This window comes from Salmo salar, chromosome 10 (genome assembly GCF_965601325.2).
Source record: "Salmo salar chromosome 10, fSalSal1, whole genome shotgun sequence".
Lineage (NCBI taxonomy): Eukaryota > Metazoa > Chordata > Actinopteri > Salmoniformes > Salmonidae > Salmo > Salmo salar.
This window is the reverse complement of record NC_138300.1, coordinates 54708380-54734563: the sequence shown is the minus strand read 5'-3', so window position 1 is coordinate 54734563 and position 26184 is coordinate 54708380. Positions and strand designations below refer to the sequence as shown.

At 40.6% G+C, this 26184-nt stretch overlaps 1 protein-coding gene across 3 annotated transcripts; it reads left to right on the top strand.

The window, feature by feature from the left end:
* Positions 1 to 344: 344 nt before the first annotated feature.
* selp (selectin P) lies at positions 345 to 25388 on the top strand. 3 transcript variants are annotated; one of them, XM_045687940.2, is made up of 19 exons: positions 345 to 509; positions 639 to 717; positions 1029 to 1228; positions 1455 to 1647; positions 1780 to 1887; positions 2078 to 2263; positions 2722 to 2910; positions 9345 to 9530; positions 10576 to 10761; positions 11233 to 11418; positions 15178 to 15363; positions 16318 to 16503; positions 16975 to 17160; positions 19422 to 19607; positions 20853 to 21038; positions 22657 to 22842; positions 22936 to 23187; positions 24290 to 24397; positions 25232 to 25388. In XM_045687940.2, exons 2-19 carry the CDS (start codon positions 639 to 641, stop codon positions 25294 to 25296), a joined length of 3054 nt encoding a protein of 1017 aa, XP_045543896.1. In that variant the 5' UTR covers positions 345 to 509; the 3' UTR covers positions 25297 to 25388. The 3 variants fall into 3 exon arrangements, with proteins under 3 accessions (XP_045543896.1, XP_045543897.1, XP_082813205.1); XM_045687941.2 differs by lacking the exon at positions 9345 to 9530; XM_082957079.1 differs by lacking the exon at positions 15178 to 15363.
* The last annotated feature ends 796 nt before the right edge of the window (positions 25389 to 26184 follow it).

The window sequence follows — 26184 nt, the reverse complement described above, 5'->3', positions numbered from 1 at the left end:
TGGGCTAAATCAGGGTCACACAGAGTGTTTCAGGGTAGTCTTAAACAAATCTACTTTGAAACAGAAGTAAACGCCTCACACACGGGTATGTTATGGACTTAAACAAAACAAGACACCTGTACCATGTTTAAATGTATTCCATTTTGAGTTTGCATCCCAATATTACACTTTATATACATCACAGAAGACTGAAATATAACAAAAACTTTTGTTTTGTTTATTAATTATGAAATGATGAAGAATATATGAATAATGTTCCACCCATGAGGCCACTAGAGGGCGCTTTGGTCATTCGACTGCAGGAAAGGGTTTACAACATCTCAACCGTGATAAGACCACTTTTTCACAGTAGACAGTTTGATGATCACATTAGTAAATGCAGCATATTGCAAAGTCTGGTGTTGACTCATTCTGAAAGGAAATTGCATCTATTGCACAGTCCATTTCGATGGGTGTGATGACATGGAAAACCGCACATTTTATTAGCCTCCCCAAATCTTGAGGAAAAGGTAGGTTATTTTATGATTATTCCTGTACAATTGCAAATTATTACACATTACTGTATCGTAACATTCAGTCAAATTGTACAATCCAGTTTGATTATTGTTTAGTGTTGATATATTGGTTACGTTTTCCAGATGCTTCCGTGGTCCAACTATCTCAGACAGAGCCTATATAATAGGTTGCTGGTGATTCTATTGATGACAATCTACCATGGTAAGACAGAGCAACCTGATGTTTACAACTGCCTGACTATCAGACAGAAATGTTCTCTTACCTTTAATAACCAAAACCATTAAAATCAAATCAAAGAATTACTAAAGTGCAATGTTACTAATTCCAGCATTGCTATGCAGGTAGAAGAGCAACGTAAACAGTGAACTAAGCTCATGAGGTGTTCATAAAATTATATTCTTCAGGAATCAATGAGTATATATCAGTAATTTAAAAGTACCAAAATAAATGTAGCAACTGTATATTGCCCCTTCAAAATGGAAAGTATTGCCTCTGTTTTCATTGGCCCTCAGACTTAACAGGTGAGACAGGAGGTGTACAGGCCTGGACATACAACTACAGCGTCAACCAGAATCTGGACTGGGATTCGGCCCGCCAGTGGTGCAGGCAGCACTACACAGACATGGTGGCCATCCAGAACCAGGAGGAGATCGTCTATCTCAACACCATGCTCCCTAGGAACTCACAATACTACTGGATCGGCCTCCGCAAGGTTGGTTTCCGTCCTCTGTTACTTTATTAACAGGAGTGTACTGTAGACTGACAGATTAGTCTGTCTGTCTTACCACAAGAGGTTCATCTAGCAGAAAATGTGTCGCTTATTTATTAATGTACTAATCTCTATTATTTTTTAAATGCATCGCTATTTCATTTATATTGTGGCTGCATATCTTTTATTTTTATATTGTATTATTGAATAAATTATGTCAATCAATCAGGTGAATGAGATGTGGACCTGGATGGGGACTAACAAGACCCTGACCAAAGAGGCTGAGAACTGGGCCACCGGGGAGCCCAACAACGTAGGGGATGGACAGGACTGTGTGGAGATCTACATCAAAAGAGGAAAGGATGAAGCCAAGTGGAACGATGAGAGATGCACAAAAAAGAAGGGAGCCCTCTGCTACACAGGTAGAAGAGTGAGTGTGTGTGTGTGTGTGTGTGTGTGTGTGTGTGTGTGTGTGTGTGTGTGTGTGTGTGTGTGTGTGTGTGTGTGTGGGATTTTCTTAAGTCCTCTATTTGTCTACTCCCCTGTGTGTGTAGCGTCTTGCTCAGAGCATTGCTGCAGCACCCATGCAGAGTGTTTAGAGAACATAGGGAACTACACTTGCCAGTGTGACCCTGGCTTCAAGGGCCCCCGGTGCCAGGAAGGTGAGTTAACCTGTACAATACATTCATAAGGTCTTAACCATTCTTATTCATCTACGGGAATAATTCCATGGTTTTCTGTATAGAGGTGAACCAAAAACAGTTAACTGAGTTCAACTTCAATGACATGTTAGTATTCAGTATGTTTGTTTGTTGTCATTGATAATCTAGTCTCTCTGCCTCTCTCTGTCAGCCGTAGCGTGTGACACTGTGTCGGACCCAGACCAGGGTTCAGTGAACTGTGACCATCCACATGGGCTGTTTGCCTTCAACTCCTCTTGCCAGTTCCACTGTGCCCAGGGATACCAGCTGCTGGGGGCATCACAACTGCTCTGCCAGGCCACAGGGTTCTGGGACCACCCTGCCGCTCAGTGCCAAGGTATGGGAGAGCAGGAGGGTATAGCACGATGTAGTGGGGCGGCAGGTAGCCTAGTGGTTAACGCGTTAGGCCAGTGACTGGAATGTTCCTAGATCAAATCCCTGAGCTGACAAGGTAAAAATGTGTTGTTCTGCCCCTGAACAAGGCAGTTAACCCACTGTTCCTAGGCTGTCATTGTAAATAAGAATTTGTTCTTAACTGACTTGCCTAGTTAAATAAAGGACAAAATACTACAGTACCCATAATGCTCTGCAACTATATACAGTTTAATCTTACTAAAGACATTCCTAAAGCTAACACTATCGGGGCCCGCATCCTTATTTAAACAGAGGGCTACCTGACTAATCCAAATTCACTTAACGTTGTGTTGAGGCTGCTCATAAACCAGCATTTTAGGCTTGAGACAGATTTTTTGCCCTATTGAGATTAAACAAAATGTATCTTATTGCCCCCTTCAGTCAAACAGTGTTCATCGCTGGACAATGGTCCTCATAGAGGGACTATGAACTGCAGTAACCCCATCGCCCTGCACAGTTATAACTCCACCTGTGCATTCAGCTGTGATTTGGGGTTTGACCTAATAGGACCAGACAGGATTCAGTGTAACCACACAGGACAGTGGACAGGCAACGTCTCCACCTGCACAGGTATTTATCACTGTCACCATGGGATAGTAGCTACTAGTACACCTGTTGAATGGCAGGTCAAAGTGAGAGAAAAGAAATGTCAAGAATTGCAACAAAAGTACTATGTCTCCTCCCAGTCCTTCACTGGACCGCACCCACTGTTAATCTCCACTATTTAAAATGTTGAACTGTTGTGAAATAGTTGTGTTCTTTGGGAAATGTGACCTGATGAAATACTTTCAAACTGTCACTTTTTCTGTAACATCCTGTTCTGCCACAGAACACTGAACACTGAACACAGAACACTGAACACTGAACCCTGGCTGTTACGGTGCTGTCCAAAATCCTTTTCTCTGATTGAGCCCCACTTTATCTGAACCATGTTGTCAGCCATGTTGTCAACCACGCAGTATGTAGCCCATGCTATTTATGACAGTCCCTAACGTTTTTTTTGTTAAACGAAAGACAGTCCCTAACTTCTTTACTTCTTTACATTACATTGGATGGGTTGGGAGTTGGTTGGCGGCTCCTAGAGTCTGAATGTCTTTTGCTGTCGCTCCAATCTCACTCTTTACCCTCTTGCCTTTGGAGAGTGCCAACAAACTGTGAAGTAGAGGTCTTCATGTGTCCAAAAAGTTGGACCCATTCCGAAATGGTATGACCAGATATGCATAAATAAAACAATTAAAAACAGAGACCCGTTCCAAAAAGAACCGTGGAAAACAGACCCATGCTGGTTCGGAAACCCGAGAGACCCATTCAGATCCGAGAATAGAAAGAGAGAGAGAACGAAACAACCAACAGGGCGCTGCCAGCGATATTGGCGAAATTATCCACAGTTATGTATCCTTAAAAATTGCCTATAGACATTTTAGCAGACACTCTTATCCAGAGTGACTTACAGTAGTGAATACATACATTTCATACATTTTTTTCCCCGTACTGGTCCCCCGTGGGAATCGAACCCACAACGCTGGTGTTGCAAACACCATGCTCTACCAACTGAGCCACACTGGACCAGCAAATTACAACAACAAAAACCTAGGCTATTTGTTGTGTTTCGATGTGTAGACTAGCATACGCAAAACCTTATATTCTATTGTTTTATTGTCTACCTCATGGTTCAGCTGTCAGAGAGTTGAGCACTAAATTGCATCAGGGCATTGTATGTGTATAAATCTAGACGCGTCCACATGATATTCCTATAAAAACATATATATTATGGCAGACGAGCGTAGTGCTAGCCCTAGAGAGACCTGGAGAAAGATAGAGACATGCTAACACCATCAACATGGATTTCTTTTATACTTGTCAGATAGGCTACTACTGCTCTACCGATATAGGCGTACAGAAGGAGGCTAAGCCTTACATTTTCTATCAGAATATAAGTGTAGTAGGCCTAAAACATTCCTCCTCACCTCAAGTTCAACTGCCTTCACTGGCCTGCTGTAGCTAAAGCTAATAATAAACATACTCGTAGCACCCCGTATTACCGGCATGTTCAACAGCGTTTAAGAAATATATTACCATTCAATAGTGTTATCAAACCCAACAAAGTTTTGTGATTATTGGTGTCATTAAAAAAAATGCATTAGCATGTTTGACATTTCAGTGGAAATACGACTAATATCAGCTTTTTGAAAAGGGGTTTAGCAAAATAATACATCCCGTATTATCGGCATACGGTACCTAGTTATTGGCCACCTTACTATTTTGTTGAATTACTATATATATCTGTTTAATTTTGTTCAAAAAAGAGACACCAACCTCGTATCCGAAGTGTTTACTAGTTGGCTAGCCTTCCAGTAAAAAAACAAAATGACTTGCCTGTCAACTTTTCATTGCGTAGCCCGGGGCGCCCTCCTGTAGACTCTTAAAAATGGTTCTTCACCAACGTCTTCTTCAGCATCGTAACCAAATAATGTCTCACAATTTGTTTTACAGATGAATCAACTCGAGGTGATTTAATCCTCCAACCGCTAGAGAGTTAGAGGGGAAAATTATCTACCACACCAAACCTTCACAAAAGCTGATTAACTTTTTTAGGGTAATATCAAAAGTAACTAAAGTCATTGTTTATAGGGAAAATACGAACAAGTTGCTATTATTGCGATATTAAATGAAGTTTAGCATCTTGCCCTCACTGGTTTTTCATTTTCATGGTTTGAGTGTGAGTAGTGTATTAGGACCTACTGGTGATTCTATTATATTGAATTTGACCAACGAAAATGTCTCAACTAAATTCCACCTTTAAAAACGTTTTGAACAAGCTAGGCCTATATTGCAGCTCTTACCAACAAAGGTGATTGTCTTACCCAACAAATAACACTTAAACTAAATAAGCACAAAATTAAAGACTTTAGCCAACTAAAATGGCTCAACAAAATGTTACACTTTTTGCATAGGCTATATAAAGAACTGGTTTAGATTATTAAATAGGCCAACAATAATAATGATTTACAATAATTGATCATAAATATGAAAATAAATTAAATGAAAGGTAGAAAATTGCATCAAACCTGCATAGCAAGTTGCACACAGTTCAGTTGGCCATGCTAATGTTCTGCTCATCTTTGTCCACTACAATATTAAAACTTGTCCTACGAGGACATTCCCCTTGTCGCCTTCTTTTCACTATAGTCTTTCTCCTATAACTTTTGTTTTACTTAAAGGTGTGCTATGTAGAAATCTCTCTGCCATTTCCTGGTTGCTAAAATTCTAATAGTTTGCCTAATTTCAGTTTATGTGACAAAAAGAACAAGTATAGTGTAAATAATCATTGTACCATCTAAACCGCTGTGAAATATATTTTCTATAACCACATTTATTACCTTTTAATCCGTTTGAAGTTGGTGTACAAAACGCAAGCAGATCACGTGTGTTGAACGTAAGCAATCGCTGAACTGACGAATTAACTAAGTAGCTCATTGTGGTGCGTTTTTGGGACCAAATCTTGCAGTACCAGCAGCACTCCAGGAACCAACCCTCATCTACAGCTTCTACAATCATCATCATCATTGCCTCATCTCTATAGAGCAGGGATGGGCAACTTTAATGGGGGTGGGGCTGCAGTGGCTTGTGGGTCTATGGTTTTCCTTGCCTTATTAGATTACATTGCTTTAGATATCAGTCTCCTTTTGAACATAAATAGACTGTATTCACAGCGTACATAGTAACTCTAAAGTAGTTCCCACAGTGTGTAACTCATACTGTAAACTGAGTGCACAAAACATTAGGAACAAGAAGGATTGTTAAGCCTCATACACAAGCCAATTGAGACATGGCTTGTGTATGAGTGCCATTCAGAGGGTGAATGGGTAAGACAAAATATTTAAGTGCTTTTCAACAGGGTATGGTAGTAGGTGCCAGGCGCACAGGTTTGTGTCAAGAACTGCAACGCTGTTGGGTTTTTCACGCTCAACAGTTTCCCGTGTGTATCAAGAATGGTCCACCACCCAAAGGACCTCCAGCCAATGGCAGGACAGTGGTCGAAAGCAGGTCATTGATGAAAGAGGACAAAGGAGGCTGACACGAATTGTGAGTCTACAGTATGTCATGGGCTACAGTTAGTCAACTGACAGTTCAGAACAACATTGGCACCCAAAGACCCATAAAATAATACACAACTCCTTGTATCTTGGCACGAAGGGGGTATGGCAGCTGATGACCTTACAGAGTTCCACTTCTTTCAGCAAAGAACAAGAAACTGTGGTTGCAGTGGGCTAAGGGTGAAAACATTAGACACAGTAGAATGTAAAAACATTGTCTGGTCTGATTAATCCTGGTTCCTGCTGTTTCACGCTGATGGGAGGACTAGGGTATGGAGGAAACCACGAGTACATGCATCCATCATGCCGTGTGTCAACATTGCAGGCCGGTGTGATGGTGTGGGATGAGTTTTCACGTTACACATTGGGCCTCTTGATAAAAGTGGAGCAACGTTTGAATGCCATACGATAGCTGAACATCATTGCCAATCAGGGGCATCCCTTCATGTCAGCAGTGCATCTATCTGCAAATAGATTTTTCAGCAGGATAGTGGCCCATTCCACAAGGCTAGGGTTGTCCAAGAATGGTTCCACAAACATGACAGTGACTTCCGCTTACTGCAGTGGCCTGCCTAGTCACCAGATCTCAACCCAATTGAGCATCTGTGGTATGAGCTGGAACGAGCTATTCGGAGTAGAGATCCACTACCAGCCAACTTGACACATTAAATTAGAAAGAATCCTCAGCAATCTACACACAATACAGCATTATGACACAATACCCCATTATGACACAATACCCCATTATGACACAATACCCCATAATGACACAATACCCCAATGTGACACAATACCCCAGTGTGACACCATACCCCATTATGACACAATACCCCATAATGACACAATACCCCGGTGTGACACAATACCCCAGTGTGACACAATACCCCATTATGACACAATACCCCGGTGTGACACAATACCCCAGTGTGAAACAATACCCCATTGTGACATTATACCCCATTATGACAAAATACCCCATTGCGACACAGTACCCCATTGTGACACAATACCCCATTATGACACAATACCTCTTTATGACACCATACCCCATAATGACACAATACCCCATTATGTCACAATACCCCATTAGTACCGCATTATGACACAATACCCCATTATGACACAGTACCTCATTATGACAAAGCGAAAACAGTTTTCTTTCTTCATTTTAAGCAAATGTATAAAAAAACTGAAATACCTTATTTACATCAGTATTTAGACCCTTTGCTATGAGACTCGAAATTGAGCTCAGGTGCATCCTGTTTCCATTGATCATCCTTGAGATGTTCTACAACTTTGATTGCTTAAATAAAGGTTAAATAAAGGTAAAGAATAAAATAAATTGGAGTCCACCTGTGGTAAATTTCCAGAAGGACAACCATCTCTGCAGCACTCCACCAATCAGACCTTCATGGTTGAGTGGCCAGACGGAAGCCACTCCTCAGTAAAAGGCACATGACAGCCCACTTGGAGTTTGCCAAAAGGCACCTAAAGACTCTCAAACCAATAGAAAAACATTATCTGGTCTGACGAAACCAAGATTGAACTATTTGGCCTGAATGCCAAGCGTCACGTCTGGAGGAAACTTGGCACCATCCTTATGGTGAAGCATGGTGGTGGCAGGATCATGCTGTGGGGATGTTTTTCAGCGGCAGGGACTTGGAGACTAGTCTGGATCGAGGGAAAGATTAACGGAGCAAAGTACAGAGAGATCCTTGATGAAAACGTGCTCCAGAGCACTCAGGACCTCAGCCTGGGGAGAGGTTTACCTTCCAACAGGAGAACGACCCTAAGCACACAGCCAATACAACACAGGAGTGGCTTCGGGACAAGTCTCTGAATGTCCTTGAGTGGCCCAGCCAGAGCCTGGACTTGAGCCCGATCGAACATCTCTGGAGAGACCTGATAATAGCTGTGCAGCAACACTCCCCATCCAACCTGACAGAGCTTGAGAGGATCTGCAAAGAATGAGAGAAACTCCCCAAATACATGTGTGCCAAGCTTGTAGCGTCATACCCAAGAAGACTCGAGGCTGTAATCGCTGCCAAAGGTGCTTCAACAAAGTACTGAGTAAACGGTCTGAATACTTATGTAAATGTCATATTTCAGTTTTTAAATTTTTTATAAATCAGCAAAAATTTCTAAACCTGTTTTTGCTTTGTCATTATGGGGTATTGTGTGTAGATTGATGAATGAAAAAAAAAACAATTTAATTTTAGAATAAGACTGTAACGTAACAAAATGTGGAAAAGTCAAGGGGTGTGAATACTTTCTGAAGGCACTGTATATCTATGGTTATGAATACTTATGACATACTTTGATCAATGCTTGTATCAACCTATGGTACATTATCAGCTTATGGAAGACTACTGGCCTTGATAAACTCAGTGCCTTCTGTGAATGTTCTGTGGAAACAGACCATAAATCTTATCTTACCTTGGTCGTGTTCCCCTGCTCAGACATGCATCAACCAATGGTTGTGTGCCACGTCATCGACTGTGCCGTCAGGCACCAGATCGCTATAACATATGTGATAAGCTAAGTGGTACCTATTTATAACTTGTCAGAAATGTCCCGTTGATCAACAAGCCCATGGCAGCTTAAGGCTTTTAGCTAGGTTTTTTAATCCTGTTTATTTTGTTGTAACGTTTGAGTCACTGAAATATCGGATGAGCACACAGAAGACATGGCATAATACGTAGAAGTGAAGGAAATTAACTTTAAAATGTGGAATCTTTCTCTCCACCCCGCGGCGCGTGATGTTCCCCAATGATGAAAGGGGGACATGAGTGAAAAAGTTTGGGAAACACTGGGTTAGCTGTTACGTTGTAAGATCTGGCGTCAACAACGTCTGAATAGGGGAACACAACCATAATATTTTATTATCCTACCTGTATCCTACAACAGTGGTGAGGTGTGGCCCCTTGTCCCCTCCTGCCATGGGGAACATGTCCTGTGTGGACCCCCTGGGGGCCTCCTCCTTCACCTCCTCCTGTGGGTTCTCCTGTGAGGAGGGCTACCTGCTGAGAGGAGACATCAACCTCACCTGTTTATCTACTGGACAATGGACGAACCACACACCTGCATGTGAACGTGAGCTATACCAAGACAACTAGAGAGAGTTTCAATGCGATAAGGACCATTATTTATTAAAAAGAATACATTATGAATGAGTTCAGCTATGGCTCCACCTGTACCCTGGAGTGTGAGAAGGGTTTTGTTCTGGTAGGAACAAACTCCACCCATTACCCCTCACTGGGTTACTGGAGCCACGCCCTTCCTGTCTGTCAGGGTAAGACCAGGGGTGTTCAGGTAGAAATGTGTGGTGTAGAACACGTGATTGTCATGTATGATTTGGAACTGTGTCAGATCTATTCACTTCACTTCTATCTGGAACATTCTGAATTGTTCCACCTCACTGAATAAATCCAAAGGGTTAGAACGGAGAACCTAAACTATTGTGGTAAGCTGAAGGATTAGGAACAGTATATCTGGCATGGGGGAGCTCCCGAGTGGCGCAGCGGTCTAAGGCACTGCATCTCAGTGCTAGAGGTGTCACTACAGACCCTGGTTTGATTCCAGGCTGTATCACAACCGGCCGTGATTGGGAGTCCCATAGGGCGGCGCTCAATTGGCCCAGCATCGTCCGGGTTAGGTTTTGGCCGGAGTAGACCGTCATTGTAAATAAAATAAACAGTTTTTAACTGACTTTCCTAGTTAAATAAAGGTAAATAAAATAAAATATCAGAGTATAATAGGAATAGATAAATATAAATGTGTAATTATAATAGGAATAGATAAATATAAATGTGTAATTAAAAAAGGAATAGATAAATATAAATGTGTAATTATAATAGGAATAGATAAATATAAATGTGTAATTATAATAGGAATAGATAAATATAAATGTGTAATTAAAAAGGAATAGATAAATATAAATGTGTAATTATAATAGGAATAGATAAATATAAATGTGTAATTATATTAGGAATAGATAAAGATAAATGTGTAATTATAATAGGAATAGATAAATATAAATGTGTAATTTTAATAGGAATAGATAAATATAAATGTGTAATTAAATAGGATTATCTTGGGCCTGTGTGTCACAACCTGTATCCTCTTTATATCCCTCCAGCTCTGCAGTGCGACGTCTTAACCTCTCCCCCGCATGGCTCCATGAACTGCTCTGACCTCCATGGTCAGTTCCACTACGGGTCCCAGTGTCTGTTCTCCTGTGAGGAGGGGTTCCTGCTGAACGGGTTGGCTGATACAGAGTGCACCTCCCTGGGCACATGGAGCAGGAGAGCCCCCCTCTGTCTGGGTAACTCACCACATCTTAGTTCAAACCATAGCCAGGTTGAAGATACCCAGGTTAGGCCAATGTAATGACTCCATGTGGAAGCTTTAGAAAATAAACAGAGTCATGGGACCAGCACCGTTGCTGAGCAGCATCGCTGATCCCTTAGTTTGAATTCTTCCTCATTTATGCAAAGAGTTCTGGGATATTAGAATCCTTGTCTTAACCTTTTATCTTCAACCTAGAACCATTGTCTCTCTGTCATTTAGGAAAACCTTTGTTATTTTCAACGTAGAACCATAGTCTGTCTGTCATCTATTTTCGGAAATTGTGTCAGATCAGACATATTCATTTACATTTCTCTCTGAACCCCAAGGGTTCCAACGTAGAAGTCTAAAATGACTTGTGGTTAGTCAATGTGCTATTGGTTAAGTAAAGGATTCACAGAATGTGTCTGGTGTCACTCATATCTGACTTCTCTCTGTGCCCCTCCAGCTCAGCAGTGCGACGTCTTAACCTCTCCCCCGCATGGCTCCATGAACTGCTCTGACCTCTATGGTCAGTTCCACTACGGGTCGCAGTGTCTGTTCTCCTGTGAGGAGGGGTTCCTGCTGAACGGGTTGGCTGATACAGAGTGCACCTCCCTGGGCACATGGAGCAGGAGAGCCCCCCTCTGTCTGGGTAACTCACCACATCTTCAAACCATGCTGGATACATACCCCCATCTATTGGGTCGAGAATGAAGCTTTTGAAATAAATAATAGGGACAGATTATTCTCATAATGCACATTTAGTCAAAATATCTATTGTTACAGAGGTGCGTGACTTACAGCATTACTATTCATTTAGCTTTCTATGGATCAGGATGTGAATGTAGTGTGTTTCTCTGCATCTTCTCTTATCTGTTTCCTACTACTAGGGTCTTGTAGGTTACTTTGTAAATGTAATCTGTTAGTTACTAGTTACCTGGACAAAATTGTAATCAGTAACGTATTGATTACCCAACCTCAGTAACATAATCAGATTTATTTTGGTTACTTCTGGATGACTATCCCCTTAAAACCTGTTGAGGACAGACGTTCCGCCAGCGGGACCCCTCACCAACAGCCAATGGAATAGCAGGGCGCAAAATACAAAATAACAAAAATCTCATAATTCAAATTTCTCAAACAATCAACCACTTTACACCATTTTAAAGATAAACTTCTCGTTAATCCAACCACATTGTCCGATTTCAAAAAAGCTTTACGGCGAAAGCAAAATATTAGATTATGTTAGGACATCACCTTGACAAGAAAAACCACACAGCCATTTTCCAAGCAAGGAGAGGCATCACAAAAACCAGAAATACAGCTAAAATTATTCACTAACCTTTGACGATCTTCATCAGATGACACTCCCAGGACTCAATGTTACACAATACATGTATATTTTGTTCAATAAAGTTCATATTTATATCCAGAAACACCATTTTACATTGGGGCGTGATGTTCAGAAAATGTATTGCCTCCAAAGCTGCCGGTGAATGAGCACATCAATTTACAAAAAAACTCATCATAAACGTTGATAAAATTTACAACAGTTATTGAAAGAATTATAGATACACTTCTCCTTAGTGCAACCGCTGTGTCAGATTTCAAAATAGCTTTACGGCGAAAGCACATTGTTCAATATTCTGAGTACAGAGCTCAGCCATCAAAGCAAGCTATACAGTTACCCGCCAAGTTCTGGAGTCAACAAAACTCAGAAATAGTATTATAAATCTTCACTTACCTTTGCTGATCTTTGTCGGAATGCACTCCCAGGACTCCCACTTCCACAAGAAATGTTTGTTTTGTTCGATAAACTCCATATTTATGTCCAAATACCTCCTTTTGTTCGCGCGTTCAGATCAATATCCAAAGGTAAAATGCGTGAGTGCAAAACAAAAAGTTCCATTACCGTTCGTAGAAACATGTCAAACAATGTTTACAATCAATCCTTAGGGTCTTTTATCATAAATATTCGATAATATTCCAACCGGACAATAGCGTATTCATTACAGAGGAAAAAGAAGGAACTGCGCTCCTGCCTGCCTGCGCAGTAAACAACTCATTGGTCTCAGGCAGTCCACTTGTTGAGTCAGCTCTTATTCTCTCCCCAGTAACAGTAGAAGCATGAAACAAGGTTTTAAAGACTGTTGACATCTAGTGGAAGCCTTAGGAAGTGCAAAATGACCCCACAGACACTGTAGTTTAGATAGGCAATCACTTGAAAAACTACAAACCTCAGATTTCCCACTTACTGATTGGATTTTTCTCAGGTTTTTGCCTGCCATATGAGTTCTGTTATACTCATAGACATCATTCAAACAGTTTTAGAAACTTCAGAGTGTTTTCTATCCAAATCTACTAATAATATGCAAATATTTGACTCTGGGCCTGAGTAGCAGGCAGTTTATTCTGGGCACGCTTTTCATCCGAACGTGAAAGTACTGCCCCCTATCCCAAACAGGCTAAGAGGCATTAGAAGAGGTCAAAAAGGATCCATCAAACACATTTGGTGTGTCATCATAGAGGTCTCTGATTGGTGGTTATCATTTGGTGTGTCATCATAGAGGTCTCTGATTGGTGGTTATCATTTGGTGTGTCATCATAGAGGTCTCTGATTGGTGGTCATCATTTGGTGTGCCATCATAGAGGTCTCTGATTGGTGGTCATCATTTGGTGTGCCATCATAGAGGTCTCTGACTTGTGGTCAGACTCGCTCAGGAAGAACAAACAAACTTAACCTCTATGGGCTAGGTGGGACGCTTGCGTCCCACCTACTCAACAGCCAGTTGAATCCTGTGGCGCGTTATTCAAATACCTTAGATATGATATTACTTCAATTTTTCAAAAATATGACTATTTTACACCATTTTAAAGATAAGACTCTCGTTAATCTAACCACACTGTCCGATTTCAAAAAGGCTTTACAACGAAAGCAAAACATTAGATTATGTCAGCAGAGTACCGAGCCGGAAATAATCAGATACCCATTTTTCAAGCTAGCATATAATGTCACATAAACCCAAACTACAGCTAAATGTAGCACTAACCTTTGATGATCTTCATCAGATGACAACCCTAGGACATTATGTTATACAATACATGCATGTTTTGTTCAATCAAGTTCATATTTATATCAAAAACCAGCTTTTTACATTAGCATGTGACTAGCATGTGACTAGCATTCCCACCGAACACTGCCGGTGAATTTACTAAATTACTCATGATAAACGTTCACAAAAAGCATAACAATTATTTTAAGAATTATAGATACAGAACTCCTCTATGCACTCGATATGTCCGATTTTAAAATAGCTTTTCGGTGAAAGCACATTTTGCAATATTCTCAGTAGATAGCCCGGCATCACAGGGCTAGCTATTTAGACACCCAGCAGGTTTAGCACTCATCAAAGTCAGATTTACTATAAGTAAAATGTTATTACCTTTGTTGTCTTCGTCAGAATGCACTCCCAGGACTTCTACTTCAATAACAAATGTTGGTTTGGTCCAAAATAATCCATCGTTATATCCAAACAGCGGCGTTTTGTTCGTGCGTTCTAGACACTATCCTAAAGGGTAAATAAGGGTGACGAGCATGTCGCAATTCGTGACAAAAGAATTCTAAATATTCCATTACCGTACTTCGAAGCATGTCAACCGCTATTTAAAATCAATTTTTATGCCATTTTTCTCATAAAAAAGCGATAATATTCTGACTGGGAATCTGCGTTTAGATAAACAGACAAAGGAAAGGAAAGCATTCGGTCGAAGCGGGCACGCGCCTAAGCACATAGTACTCTGAGTGGCCACTTGCCAAAAGCGATAAAGTGTTTCAGCCAGAGCCTGCCTCGCTATCGTTCAACTTTTTCCCGGGCTCTGAGACCCTATGGAAGACGTAGGAAGTGTCACGTTATTGCACAGATCCTGAGTCTTCAATAAAAAGAGCCAAGATGAAACACTACTTCTCAGACAGGCTCCTGCTTGAAATCTTCTCAGGTTTTGGCCTGCCATAGGAGTTCTGTTATACTCACAGACACCATTCAAACAGTTTTAGAAACTTTAGGGTGTTTTCTATCCAAAGCCAATAATTATATGCATATTCTAGTTACTGGGCAGGAGTAGTAACCAGATTAAATCGGGTACGTTTTTTCATCCAGCCGTGTCAATACTGCCCCCTAGCCCTAACAGGTTAAACTTGTGCCTTTTTTCAATGCTGAATTGAATGTCCTTGAGAAAACAGAAAGGTGTTTTAATGTATTTTTTGGCAAACATATTTTAATCATCTAGTTTTTCAAAAGTACAGTGTCTGTAATCTGAATATAATATTTTTGCTGGTAATGTAACTGAGTCGTTTGTTTTTTTATAATCCGATTACATGTCATTTCTTACTCCCCAACCCTGCCTACTACAGTGGTGAGGTGTGGCCCCTTGTCCCCTCCTGCCATGGGGAACATGTCCTGTGTGGACCCCCTGGGGGCCTCCTCCTTCACCTCCTCCTGTGGGTTCTCCTGTGAGGAGGGCTACCTGCTGAGAGGAGACACCAACCTCACCTGTTTATCTACTGGACAATGGACGAACCACACACCTGCATGTGAACGTGAGCTATACCAAGACAACTAGAGAGAGTTTCAATGCGATAAGGACCATTATTTATTAAAAAGAATACATTATGAATGAGTTCAGCTATGGCTCCACCTGTACCCTGGAGTGTGAGAAGGGTTTTGTTCTGGTAGGAACAAACTCCACCCATTACCCCTCACTGGGTTACTGGAGCCACGCCCTTCCTGTCTGTCAGGGTAAGACCAGGGGTGTTCAGGTAGAAATGTGTGGTGTAGAACACATGTGATTGTCATGTATGATTTGGAACTGTGTCAGATCTATTAACTTCATTTCTATCTGGAACATTCTGAATTGTTCCAAAGGGTTAGAACTGAATAAATCCAAAGGGTTAGAACGGAGAACCTAAACTATTGTGGTTAGCTGAAGGATTAGGAACAGTATATCTGGCATGGGGGAGCTCCCGAGTGGCGCAGCGGTCTAAGGCACTGCATCTCAGTGCTAGAGGTGTCACTACAGACCCTGGTTTGATTCCAGGCTGTATCACAACCGGCCGTGATTGGGAGTCCCATAGGGCGGCGCTCAATTGGCCCAGCATCGTCCGGGTTAGGTTTTGGCCGGAGTAGACCGTCATTGTAAATAAAAAAAACTGTTTTTAACTGACTTTCCTATTTAAATAAAGGTAAATAAAATAAAATATCAGAGTATAATAGGAATAGATAAATATAAATGTGTAATTATAATAGAAATAGATAAATATAAATGTGTAATTAAAAAGGAATAGATAAATATAAATGTGTGATTATAATAGGAATAGATAAATATAAATGTGTAATTATAATAGGAATAGATAAAGATAAATGTGTAATTATAATAGGAATAGATAAATATAAATGTGTAATTATAATAGGAATAGATAAATATAAATGTGTAATTAAATAGGATTATCTTGGGCCTGTGTGTCACAACCTGTATCCTCTTTATATCCCTCCAGCTCTGCAGTGCGACGTCTTAACCTCTCCCCCGCATGGCTCCATGAACTGCTCTGACCTCCATGGTCAGTTCCACTACGGGTCCCAGTGTCTGTTCTCCTGTGAGGAGGGGTTCCTGCTGAACGGGTTGGCTGATACAGAGTGCACCTCCCTGGGCACATGGAGCAGGAGAGCCCCCCTCTGTCTGGGTAACTCACCACATCTTAGTTCAAACCATAGCCAGGTTGAAGATACCCAGGTTAGGCCAATGTAATGACTCCATGTGGAAGCTTTAGAAAATAAACAGAGTCATGGGACCAGCGCCGTTGCTGAGCAGCATCGCTGATCCCTTAGTTTGAATTCTTCCTCATTTATGCAAAGAGTTCTGGGATATTAGAATCCTTGTCTTAACCTTTTATCTTCAACCTAGAACCATTGTCTCTCTGTCATTTAGGAAAACCTTTGTTATTTTCAACGTAGAACCATAGTCTGTCTGTCATCTATTTTCGGAAATTGTGTCAGATCAGACATATTCATTTACATTTCTCTCTGAACCCCAAGGGTTCCAACGTAGAAGTCTAAAATGACTTGTGGTTAGTCAATGTGCTATTGGTTAAGTAAAGGATTCACAGAATGTGTCTGGTGTCACTCATATCTGACTTCTCTCTGTGCCCCTCCAGCTCAGCAGTGCGACGTCTTAACCTCTCCCCCGCATGGCTCCATGAACTGCTCTGACCTCTATGGTCAGTTCCACTACGGGTCCCAGTGTCTGTTCTCCTGTGAGGAGGGGTTCCTGCTGAACGGGTTGGCTGATACAGAGTGCACCTCCCTGGGCACATGGAGCAGGAGAGCCCCCCTCTGTCTGGGTAACTCACCACATCTTCAAACCATGCTGGATACATACCCCCATCTATTGGGTCGAGAATGAAGCTTTTGAAATAAATAATAGGGACAGATTATTCTCATAATGCACATTTAGTCAAAATATCTATTGTTACAGAGGTGCGTGACTTACAGCATTACTATTCATTTAGCTTTCTATGGATCAGGATGTGAATGTAGTGTGTTTCTCTGCATCTTCTCTTATCTGTATCCTACTACCAGGGTCTTGTAGGTTACTTTGTAAATGTAATCTGTTAGTTACTAGTTACCTGGGCAAAATTGTAATCAGTAACGTATTGATTACCCAACCTCAGTAACATAATCAGATTTATTTTGGTTACTTTTGGATGACAATCCCCTTAAAACCTGTTGAGGACAGACGTTCCGCCAGCGGGACCCCTCACCAACAGCCAATGGAATAGCAGGGCGCGAAATACAAAATAACAAAAATCTCATAATTCAAATTTCTCAAACAATCAACCACTTTACACCATTTTAAAGATAAACTTCTCGTTAATCCAACCACATTGTCCGATTTCAAAAAGGCTTTACGGCGAAAGCAAAACATTAGATTATGTTAGGACATCACCTTGACAAGAAAAACCACACAGCCATTTTCCAAGCAAGGAGAGGCATCACAAAAACCAGAAATACAGCTAAAATTATTCACTAACCTTTGACGATCTTCATCAGATGACACTCCCAGGACACAATGTTACACAATACATGTATGTTTTGTTCGATAAAGTTCATATTTATATCCAGAAACACCATTTTACATTGGGGCGTGATGTTCAGAAAATGTATTGCCTCCAAAACTGCCGGTGAATGAGCACATCAATTTACAAAAAAACTCATCATAAACGTTGATAAAATTTACAACAGTTATTGAAAGAATTATAGATACACTTCTCCTTAGTGCAACCGCTGTGTCAGATTTCAAAATAGCTTTACGGTGAAAGCACATTGTTCAATATTCTGAGTACAGAGCTCAGCCATCAAAGCAAGCTATACAGATACCCGCCAAGTTCTGGAGTCAACAAAACTCAGAAATAGTATTATAAATCTTCACTTACCTTTGCTGATCTTCATCGGAATGCACTCCCAGGACTCCCACTTCCACAAGAAATGTTTGTTTTGTTCCATAAACTCCATATTTATGTCCAAATACCTCCTTTTGTTCGCGCGTTCAGATCACTATCCAAAGGTAAAATGCGCGAGCGCAAAACAAAAAGTTCCATTACCGTTCATAGAAACATGTCAAACAATGTTTACAATCAATCCTTAGGGTCTTTTATCATAAATATTCGATAATATTCCAACCGGACAATAGCGTATTCATTACAGAGGAAAAAGAAGGAACTGCGCTCCTGCCTGCCTGCGCAGTAAACAACTCATTGGTCTCAGGCAGTCCACTTGTTGAGTCAGCTCTTATTCTCTCCCCAGCAACAGTAGAAGCACGAAACAAGGTTTTAAAGACTGTTGACATCTAGTGGAAGCCTTAGGAAGTGCAAAATGACCCCACAGACCCTGTAGTTTAGATAGGCAATCACTTGAAAAACTACAAACCTCAGATTTCCCACTTACTGATTGGATTTTTCTCAGGTTTTTGCCTGCCATATGAGTTCTGTTATACTCATAGACATCATTCAAACAGTTTTAGAAACTTCAGAGTGTTTCCTATCCACATCTACTAATAATATGCAAATATTTGACTCTGGGCCTGAGTAGCAGGCAGTTTACTCTGGGCACGCTTTTCATCCGAACGTGAAAATACTGCCCCCTATCCCAAACAGGCTAAGAGGCATTAGAAGAGGTCAAAAAGGATCCATCAAACACATTTGGTGTATCATCATAGAGGTGATTAGTGGTTATCATTTGGTGTGTCATCATAGAGGTCTCTGATTGGTGGTCATCATTTGGTGTGTCATCATAGAGGTCTCTGATTGGTGGTCATCATTTGGTGTGCCATCATAGAGGTCTCTGACTTGTGGTCAGACTCGCTCAGGAAGAACAAACAAACTTAAACTTGTGCCTTTTTTCAATGCTGAATTGAATGTCCTTGAGAAAACAGAAAGGTGTTTTAATGTATTTTTTGGCAAACATATTTTAATCATCTAGTTTTTCAAAAGTACAGTGTCTGTAATCTGATTATAATATTTTTGCTGGTAATGTAACTGAGTCGTTTGTTTTTTTATAATCCGATTACATGTCATTTCTTACTCCCCAACCCTGCCTACTACAGTGGTGAGGTGTGGCCCCTTGTCCCCTCCTGCCATGGGGAACATGTCCTGTGTGGACCCCCTGGGGGCCTCCTCCTTCACCTCCTCCTGTGGGTTCTCCTGTGAGGAGGGCTACCTGCTGAGAGGAGACACCAACCTCACCTGTTTATCTACTGGACAATGGACGAACCACACACCTGCATGTGAACGTGAGCTATACCAAGACAACTAGAGAGAGTTTCAATGCGATAAGGACCATTATTTATTAAAAAGAATACATTATGAATGAGTTCAGCTATGGCTCCACCTGTACCCTGGAGTGTGAGAAGGGTTTTGTTCTGGTAGGAACAAACTCCACCCATTACCCCTCACTGGGTTACTGGAGCCACGCCCTTCCTGTCTGTCAGGGTAAGACCAGGGGTGTTCAGGTAGAAATGTGTGGTGTAGAACACGTGATTGTCATGTATGATTTGGAACTGTGTCAGATCTATTCACTTCACTTCTATCTGGAACATTCTGAATTGTTCCACCTCACTGAATAAATCCAAAGGGTTAGAACGGAGAACCTAAACTATTGTGGTAAGCTGAAGGATTAGGAACAGTATATCTGGCATGGGGGAGCTCCCGAGTGGCGCAGCGGTCTAAGGCACTGCATCTCAGTGCTAGAGGTGTCACTACAGACCCTGGTTTGATTCCAGGCTGTATCACAACCGGCCGTGATTGGGAGTCCCATAGGGCGGCGCTCAATTGGCCCAGCATCGTCCGGGTTAGGTTTTGGCCGGAGTAGACCATCATTGTAAATAAAATAAACTGTTTTTAACTGACTTTCCTAGTTAAATAAAGGTAAATAAAATAAAATATCAGAGTATAATAGGAATAGATAAATATAAATGTGTAATTATAATAGGAATAGATAAATATAAATGTGTAATTAAAAAAGGAATAGATAAATATAAATGTGTAATTATAATAGGAATAGATAAATATAAATGTGTAATTATAATACGAATAGATAAATATAAATGTGTAATTAAAAAAGGAATAGATAAATATAAATGTGTAATTATAATAGGAATAGATAAATATAAATGTGTAATTATAATACGAATAGATAAATATAAATGTGTAATTAAAAAAGGAATAGATAAATATAAATGTGTAATTATAATAGGAATAGATAAATATAAATGTGTAATTATAATAGGAATAGATAAATATAAATGTGTAATTATAATAGGAATAGATCAATATAAATGTATAATTAAAATAGGAATAGATCAATATAAATGTGTAATTATAATAGGAATAGATAAATATAAATGTGTAATTATAATAGGAATAGATAAATATAAATGTGTAATTTTAATAGGAATAGATAAATATAAATGTGTAATTATAATAGGATTATCTTGGGCCTGTGTGTCACAACCTGTATCCTCTTTATATCCCTCCAGCTCTGCAGTGCGACCTCTTAACCTCTCCCCCACATGGCTCCATGAACTGCTCTGACCTCCATGGTCAGTTCCACTACGGGTCCCAGTGTCTGTTCTCCTGTGAGGAGGGGTTCCTGCTGAACGGGTTGGCTGATACAGAGTGCACCTCCCTGGGCACATGGAGCAGGAGAGCCCCCCTCTGTCTGGGTAACTCACCACATCTTCAAACCATGCTGGATACATACCCCCATCTACTGGGCCGAGAATTAAGCTTTTGAAATAAATAATAGGGACAGATTATTCTCATAATGCACATTTAGTCAAAATATCTATTGTTACAGAGGTGCGTGACTTACAGCATTACTATTCATTTAGCTTTCTATGGATCAGGATGTGAATGTAGTGTGTTTCTCTGCATCTTCTCTTATCTGTATCCTACTACCAGGGTCTTGTAGGTTACTTTGTAAATGTAATCTGTTAGTTACTAGTTACCTGGACAAAATTGTAATCAGTAACGTATTGATTACCCAACCTCAGTAACATAATCAGATTTATTTTGGTTACTTCTGGATGACTTTCCCCTTAAGAGGCATTATAAGAGGTGAAAAAGGATCCATCAAACACATTTGGTGTGTCATCATAGAGGCCTCTGATTGGCGATCATCATTTGGTGTGTCATCATAGAGGCCTCTGATTGGTGGTCATCATTTGGTGTGTCATCATAGAGGCCTCTGATTGGCGATCATCATTTGGTGTGTCATCATAGAGGTCTCTGATTGGTGGTCATCATTTGGTGTGTCATCATAGAGGCCTCTGATTGGCGATCATCATTTGGTGTGTCATCATAGAGGCCTCTGATTGGTGGTCATCATTTGGTGTGTCATCATAGAGGTCTCTGATTGGTGGTTATCATTAGGTGTGCCATCATAGAGGTCTCTGATTGGTGGTCATCATTTGGTGTGTCATCATAGAGGCCTCTGATTGGTGGTCATCATTTGGTGTGTCATCATAGAGGTCTCTGATTGGTGGTTATCATTAGGTGTGTCATCATAGAGGCCTCTGATTGGTGGTCATTATTTAGTGTGTCATCACAGAGGTCTCTGATTGGTGGTTATTATTAGGTGTGTCATCATAGAGGTCTCTGATTGGTGGTTATTATTAGGTGTGTCATCATAGAGGTCTCTGATTGGTGTCCATCATTTGGTGTGTCATCATAGTGGTCTCTGATTGGTGGTCATCATTTGGTGTGTCATCATAGAGGTCTCTGATTGGTGGTCATCATTTGGTGTGTCATCATAGAGGTCTCTGATTGGTGGTCATCATTTGGTGTGCCATCATAGAGGTCTCTGACTTGTGGTCAGACTCGCTCAGGAAGAACAAACAAACTTAAACTTGTGCCTTTTTTCAATGCTGAATTGAATGTCATTGAGAAAACAGAAAGGTGTTTTAATGTATTTTTTGTCAAACATATTTTAATCATCTAGTTTTTCAACAGATTATTCTCATAATGCACATTTAGTCAAAATATCTATTGTTACAGAGGTACGTGACTTACACAATTTCTGCCCATTTAGCTTTCTATGGATAAGGATGTGAATGTAGTGTAGGGGTGGGCATCCCTGTTCCTGGAGTGGTTCTGCAGGATTCTTTTCCCAATTACGCACGGCACCACACCAGACCAACAGAGCTAATCGATCAGTTCAGTGATTGCCTAAATTCAACACACCTGGTCTTCCAGGTCAGTTAAAACATAAACAGGAAGTTCCCGCTGCACACCAGTATCACGGTTGCCTTCCGCTGATGTCGTTTTTGTTCTGCTCCTCAGTACGTCACTGCCCCCTGCTGGTGGAGCCATGGAGAGGCTGGATGAACTGCACCCACCCCCATTCACCCTTCAGTTACAGCTCCCACTGCCTCCTCCAATGCAATGAGGGATTCCTGCTAACTGGAGCTCCCACAATGCATTGCAACGCATTGGGAGTCTGGAGCCAAGACTTGCCGTCCTGTCAAGGTGACTGAGGAATATATAAAAATATTATTTATTTATTTATTTATTTATTGATTGATTGATTTATTGATTGATTGATTGATTAAACCCCTACAGTGGTCCAGTGTGAGAACCTATTGCACAGACTGCCATCTCCCCTACCCACTCCATCCTCAACCCCACCACCAACCCTGGGACCCTCCATGAACTGCTCACACTCCCTAGGGGAGTTTAGCTTCAGCTCTCTGTGCCTCTTCACCTGCAGCAAAGGTTACTATCTGAATGGAACAGAAGAGCTGTCCTGCACCTCAGAGGGACAATGGAGTGACCTTGTGCCCTCTTGCCAAAGAAACATCACCTCTGTCCAAGGTTGTACTGACTATTTGTTTACATCAAATATGATATACAATATCGTTTACATTTTCTACACTGAATTCAATTGAATAGTAGTACATTTAAATCAAATCATAATTTCCCCTGATTTTTTTCATCTCATGTGACTACAGCATAGCATTCATCCTTACAGGGTGACCTCTTGGTTTATGTGCTCTGTTCTGGCCCTGTGGGGACTGTGGTTGTTCTACAGAGTCAGAGATAGTGACTGTGGTTGTTCTACAGAGTCAGAGATAGTGACTGTGGTTGTTCTACAGAGTCAGAGATAGTGACTGTGGTTGTTCTACAGAGTCAGAGATAGTGACTGGGGTTGTTCTACAGAGTCAGAGATAGTGACTGTGGTTGTTCTACAGAGTCAGAGATAGTGACTGGTTGTTCTACAGAGTCAGAGATAGTGACTGTGGTTGTTCTACAGAGTCAGAGATAGTGACTGTGGTTGTTCTACAGAGTCAGAGATAGTGACTGGTTGTTCTACAGAGTCAGAGATAGTGACTGTGGTTGTTCTACAGAGTCAGAGATAGTGACTGTGGTTGTTCTACAGAGTCAGAGATAGTGACTGGTTGTTCTACAGAGTCAGAGATAGTGACTGTGGTTGTTCTACACAGTCAGAGATAGTGACTGTGGTTGTTCTACAGAGTCAGAGATAGTGACTGGTTGTTCTACAGAGTCAGAGATAGTGACTGTGGTTGTTCTACAGAGTCAGTGATAGTGACTGTGGTTGTTCTACAGAGTCAGAGATAGTGACTGGTTTTTCTATAGAGTCAGGGATAGTGACTGGTTGTTCTACAGAGTCAGAGATAGTGACTGTGGTTGTTCAACATAGTCAAAGATAGTGACTGTGGTTGTTCTACAGAGTTAGAGATAGTGACTGTGGTTGTTCTACAGAGTCAGAGATAGTGACTGTGGTTGTTCTACAGAGTCAGAGATAGTGACTGTGGTTGTTCTACAGAGTCAGAGATAGTGACTGTGGTTGATCTATAGAGTCAGGGATAGTGACTGTTTGATCTATAGAGTCAGGGATAGTGACTGGTTGATCTATAGAGTCAAGGATAGTGACTGTGGTTGTTGTGTTATAAAGAGTCCTCTAGGATGCTGGTCTATGCAGTGGTGGGAGCTGCCTCTGCTGCTGGGCTGTTACTACTGCTGGGACTGGGCATGGTGGTCGCAAAGAAGCTCAGCAAGAAAGGTAAGAGTAATGGATTAAAGACATGTATTTCATACTGTATGTGTAACCTCGTCACCAGGCTATTGCACCAGAGCTTGGGGAGGAAATGTCTTGTTTGCGACACTATTTCAAACGGGTGATAAGGTAATTATATGTTTATGGTAATGACTAAAAGATTCCACCCTGAAACGTATAACTGAGTGATTATACGACTGTAATTCTCTAATGTGTGTGCATAGGACAAGTTAAGACTTTACTATTTAGCAATGTAAGTGAGACATTTAAGGAAAAGAGTAACTGTTAACAGACAACTTGTGACCACTGTGAAACTGATAACAGGAAAGAGGTCTCCCCACCCAGGGAGGGGAGAAACCGTTAGGCTTGCAGTAGATTATGTAACATGTTGCAGGATATGATAAGCAAGGTATGTGTTGGAGAAAACTTGTAAACAGCATTGACAGTGTTAGAGAAGAGGAGGGGCATTTATATGACCAAATGTGAGGTATAAAAGGCTATGTGCATTGTATAATTTTCAGAGCTCTCTGAATAAAGAACTAACCTTTTTGCAGAATTCTGGGACTTTGTCTAATTCTTCTATTAACCAGGGCCTTACAACCTCTGGAGAATTGGTCAAAGCTATAGTGATCGTTATCATCATTGGGATTGAAAATTCTCGTGACAACGGGCCATCTTTCTTTCATCTATAATGTCTTACTGTGTTAGAAGCAGTGGTACTATAGTACTATAGTAGTATTAGTATATAAGTATAGTACTGTTGTAGTAGTATGTAAGTATACTTATAGTATAGATAAAGCCTGTTCCATAATAATAATCCCTGTTTCTGGTCCGTCACAGGTGACTTCAACTTTGCAAACTCGTTATGGGAGGAAAGAGAGAACCCTGCTTTTGAAATTTCTTAAAAAAGAATGTGCTTAATGACATTGTACTGTAAAACAACATTTTGCATAACGAGTTGGATATTGAATTAAACAAGTTAATTGTTTTCAATGTATTTAAAGCCATCACTGTTCCTTTTATACAATTTTTTCTATACTTATTTTTGTGTATGGGCTGTTAAAGTTAAAATGTGTAACTTTTGGGTGACCCGACCAGATTCACATAGAAATGTGAGTTATAGATATGTAATTATTGAAAATAAGTCTAAGAAGCGGTAGATCTGTTCTATGTATACTATTTCTATGTTTCCCAATCTTATGTTTCGTTTTTGCATCTTTTACTTTCGGGTTTTTGTACACCAGCTTAAAACAGCTGAAAATGCTATATTTTTGGGCTATTGAAAATATATTTCACAGCGATTTAGATGGTACAATGATTCTCTACACTTTTTTGTGTTTTGTGTAAATTAAGAAAACTATTCGAATTTTAGCAACTAGGAAATGGCGGAGTGATTTCTGCATATTTCACCTTTAATGGATGTTAGATATGTAGGATTTTAATTTGACCAGTATTGTCGCAGCAAAATAATCTTGCATCAACAGGATTTCAACATTTAGTCCATTCACACTTTTTCATGATGTAATGTTGCTTGATCAGTGGTTAGGCTATTAGCTGGCCAAAATTGGGCTACATTACAGTGCAATAATGTTAATATAATCGTGTGTTAGTGGTTTTCAGTGAATTTATGTAAATCCTGCAGCGCAGAAAAATTGTCAGCGACAACATATTGATCAAATGAAGATCCCATATCTGTATGTAGCTTGCAGTCAAACTCATGGCTTTCTATGTTTCTCATCATGTTCACTTGGACAAATGTTGAATTCAATATACTGAGATCAATAGAATGTGCA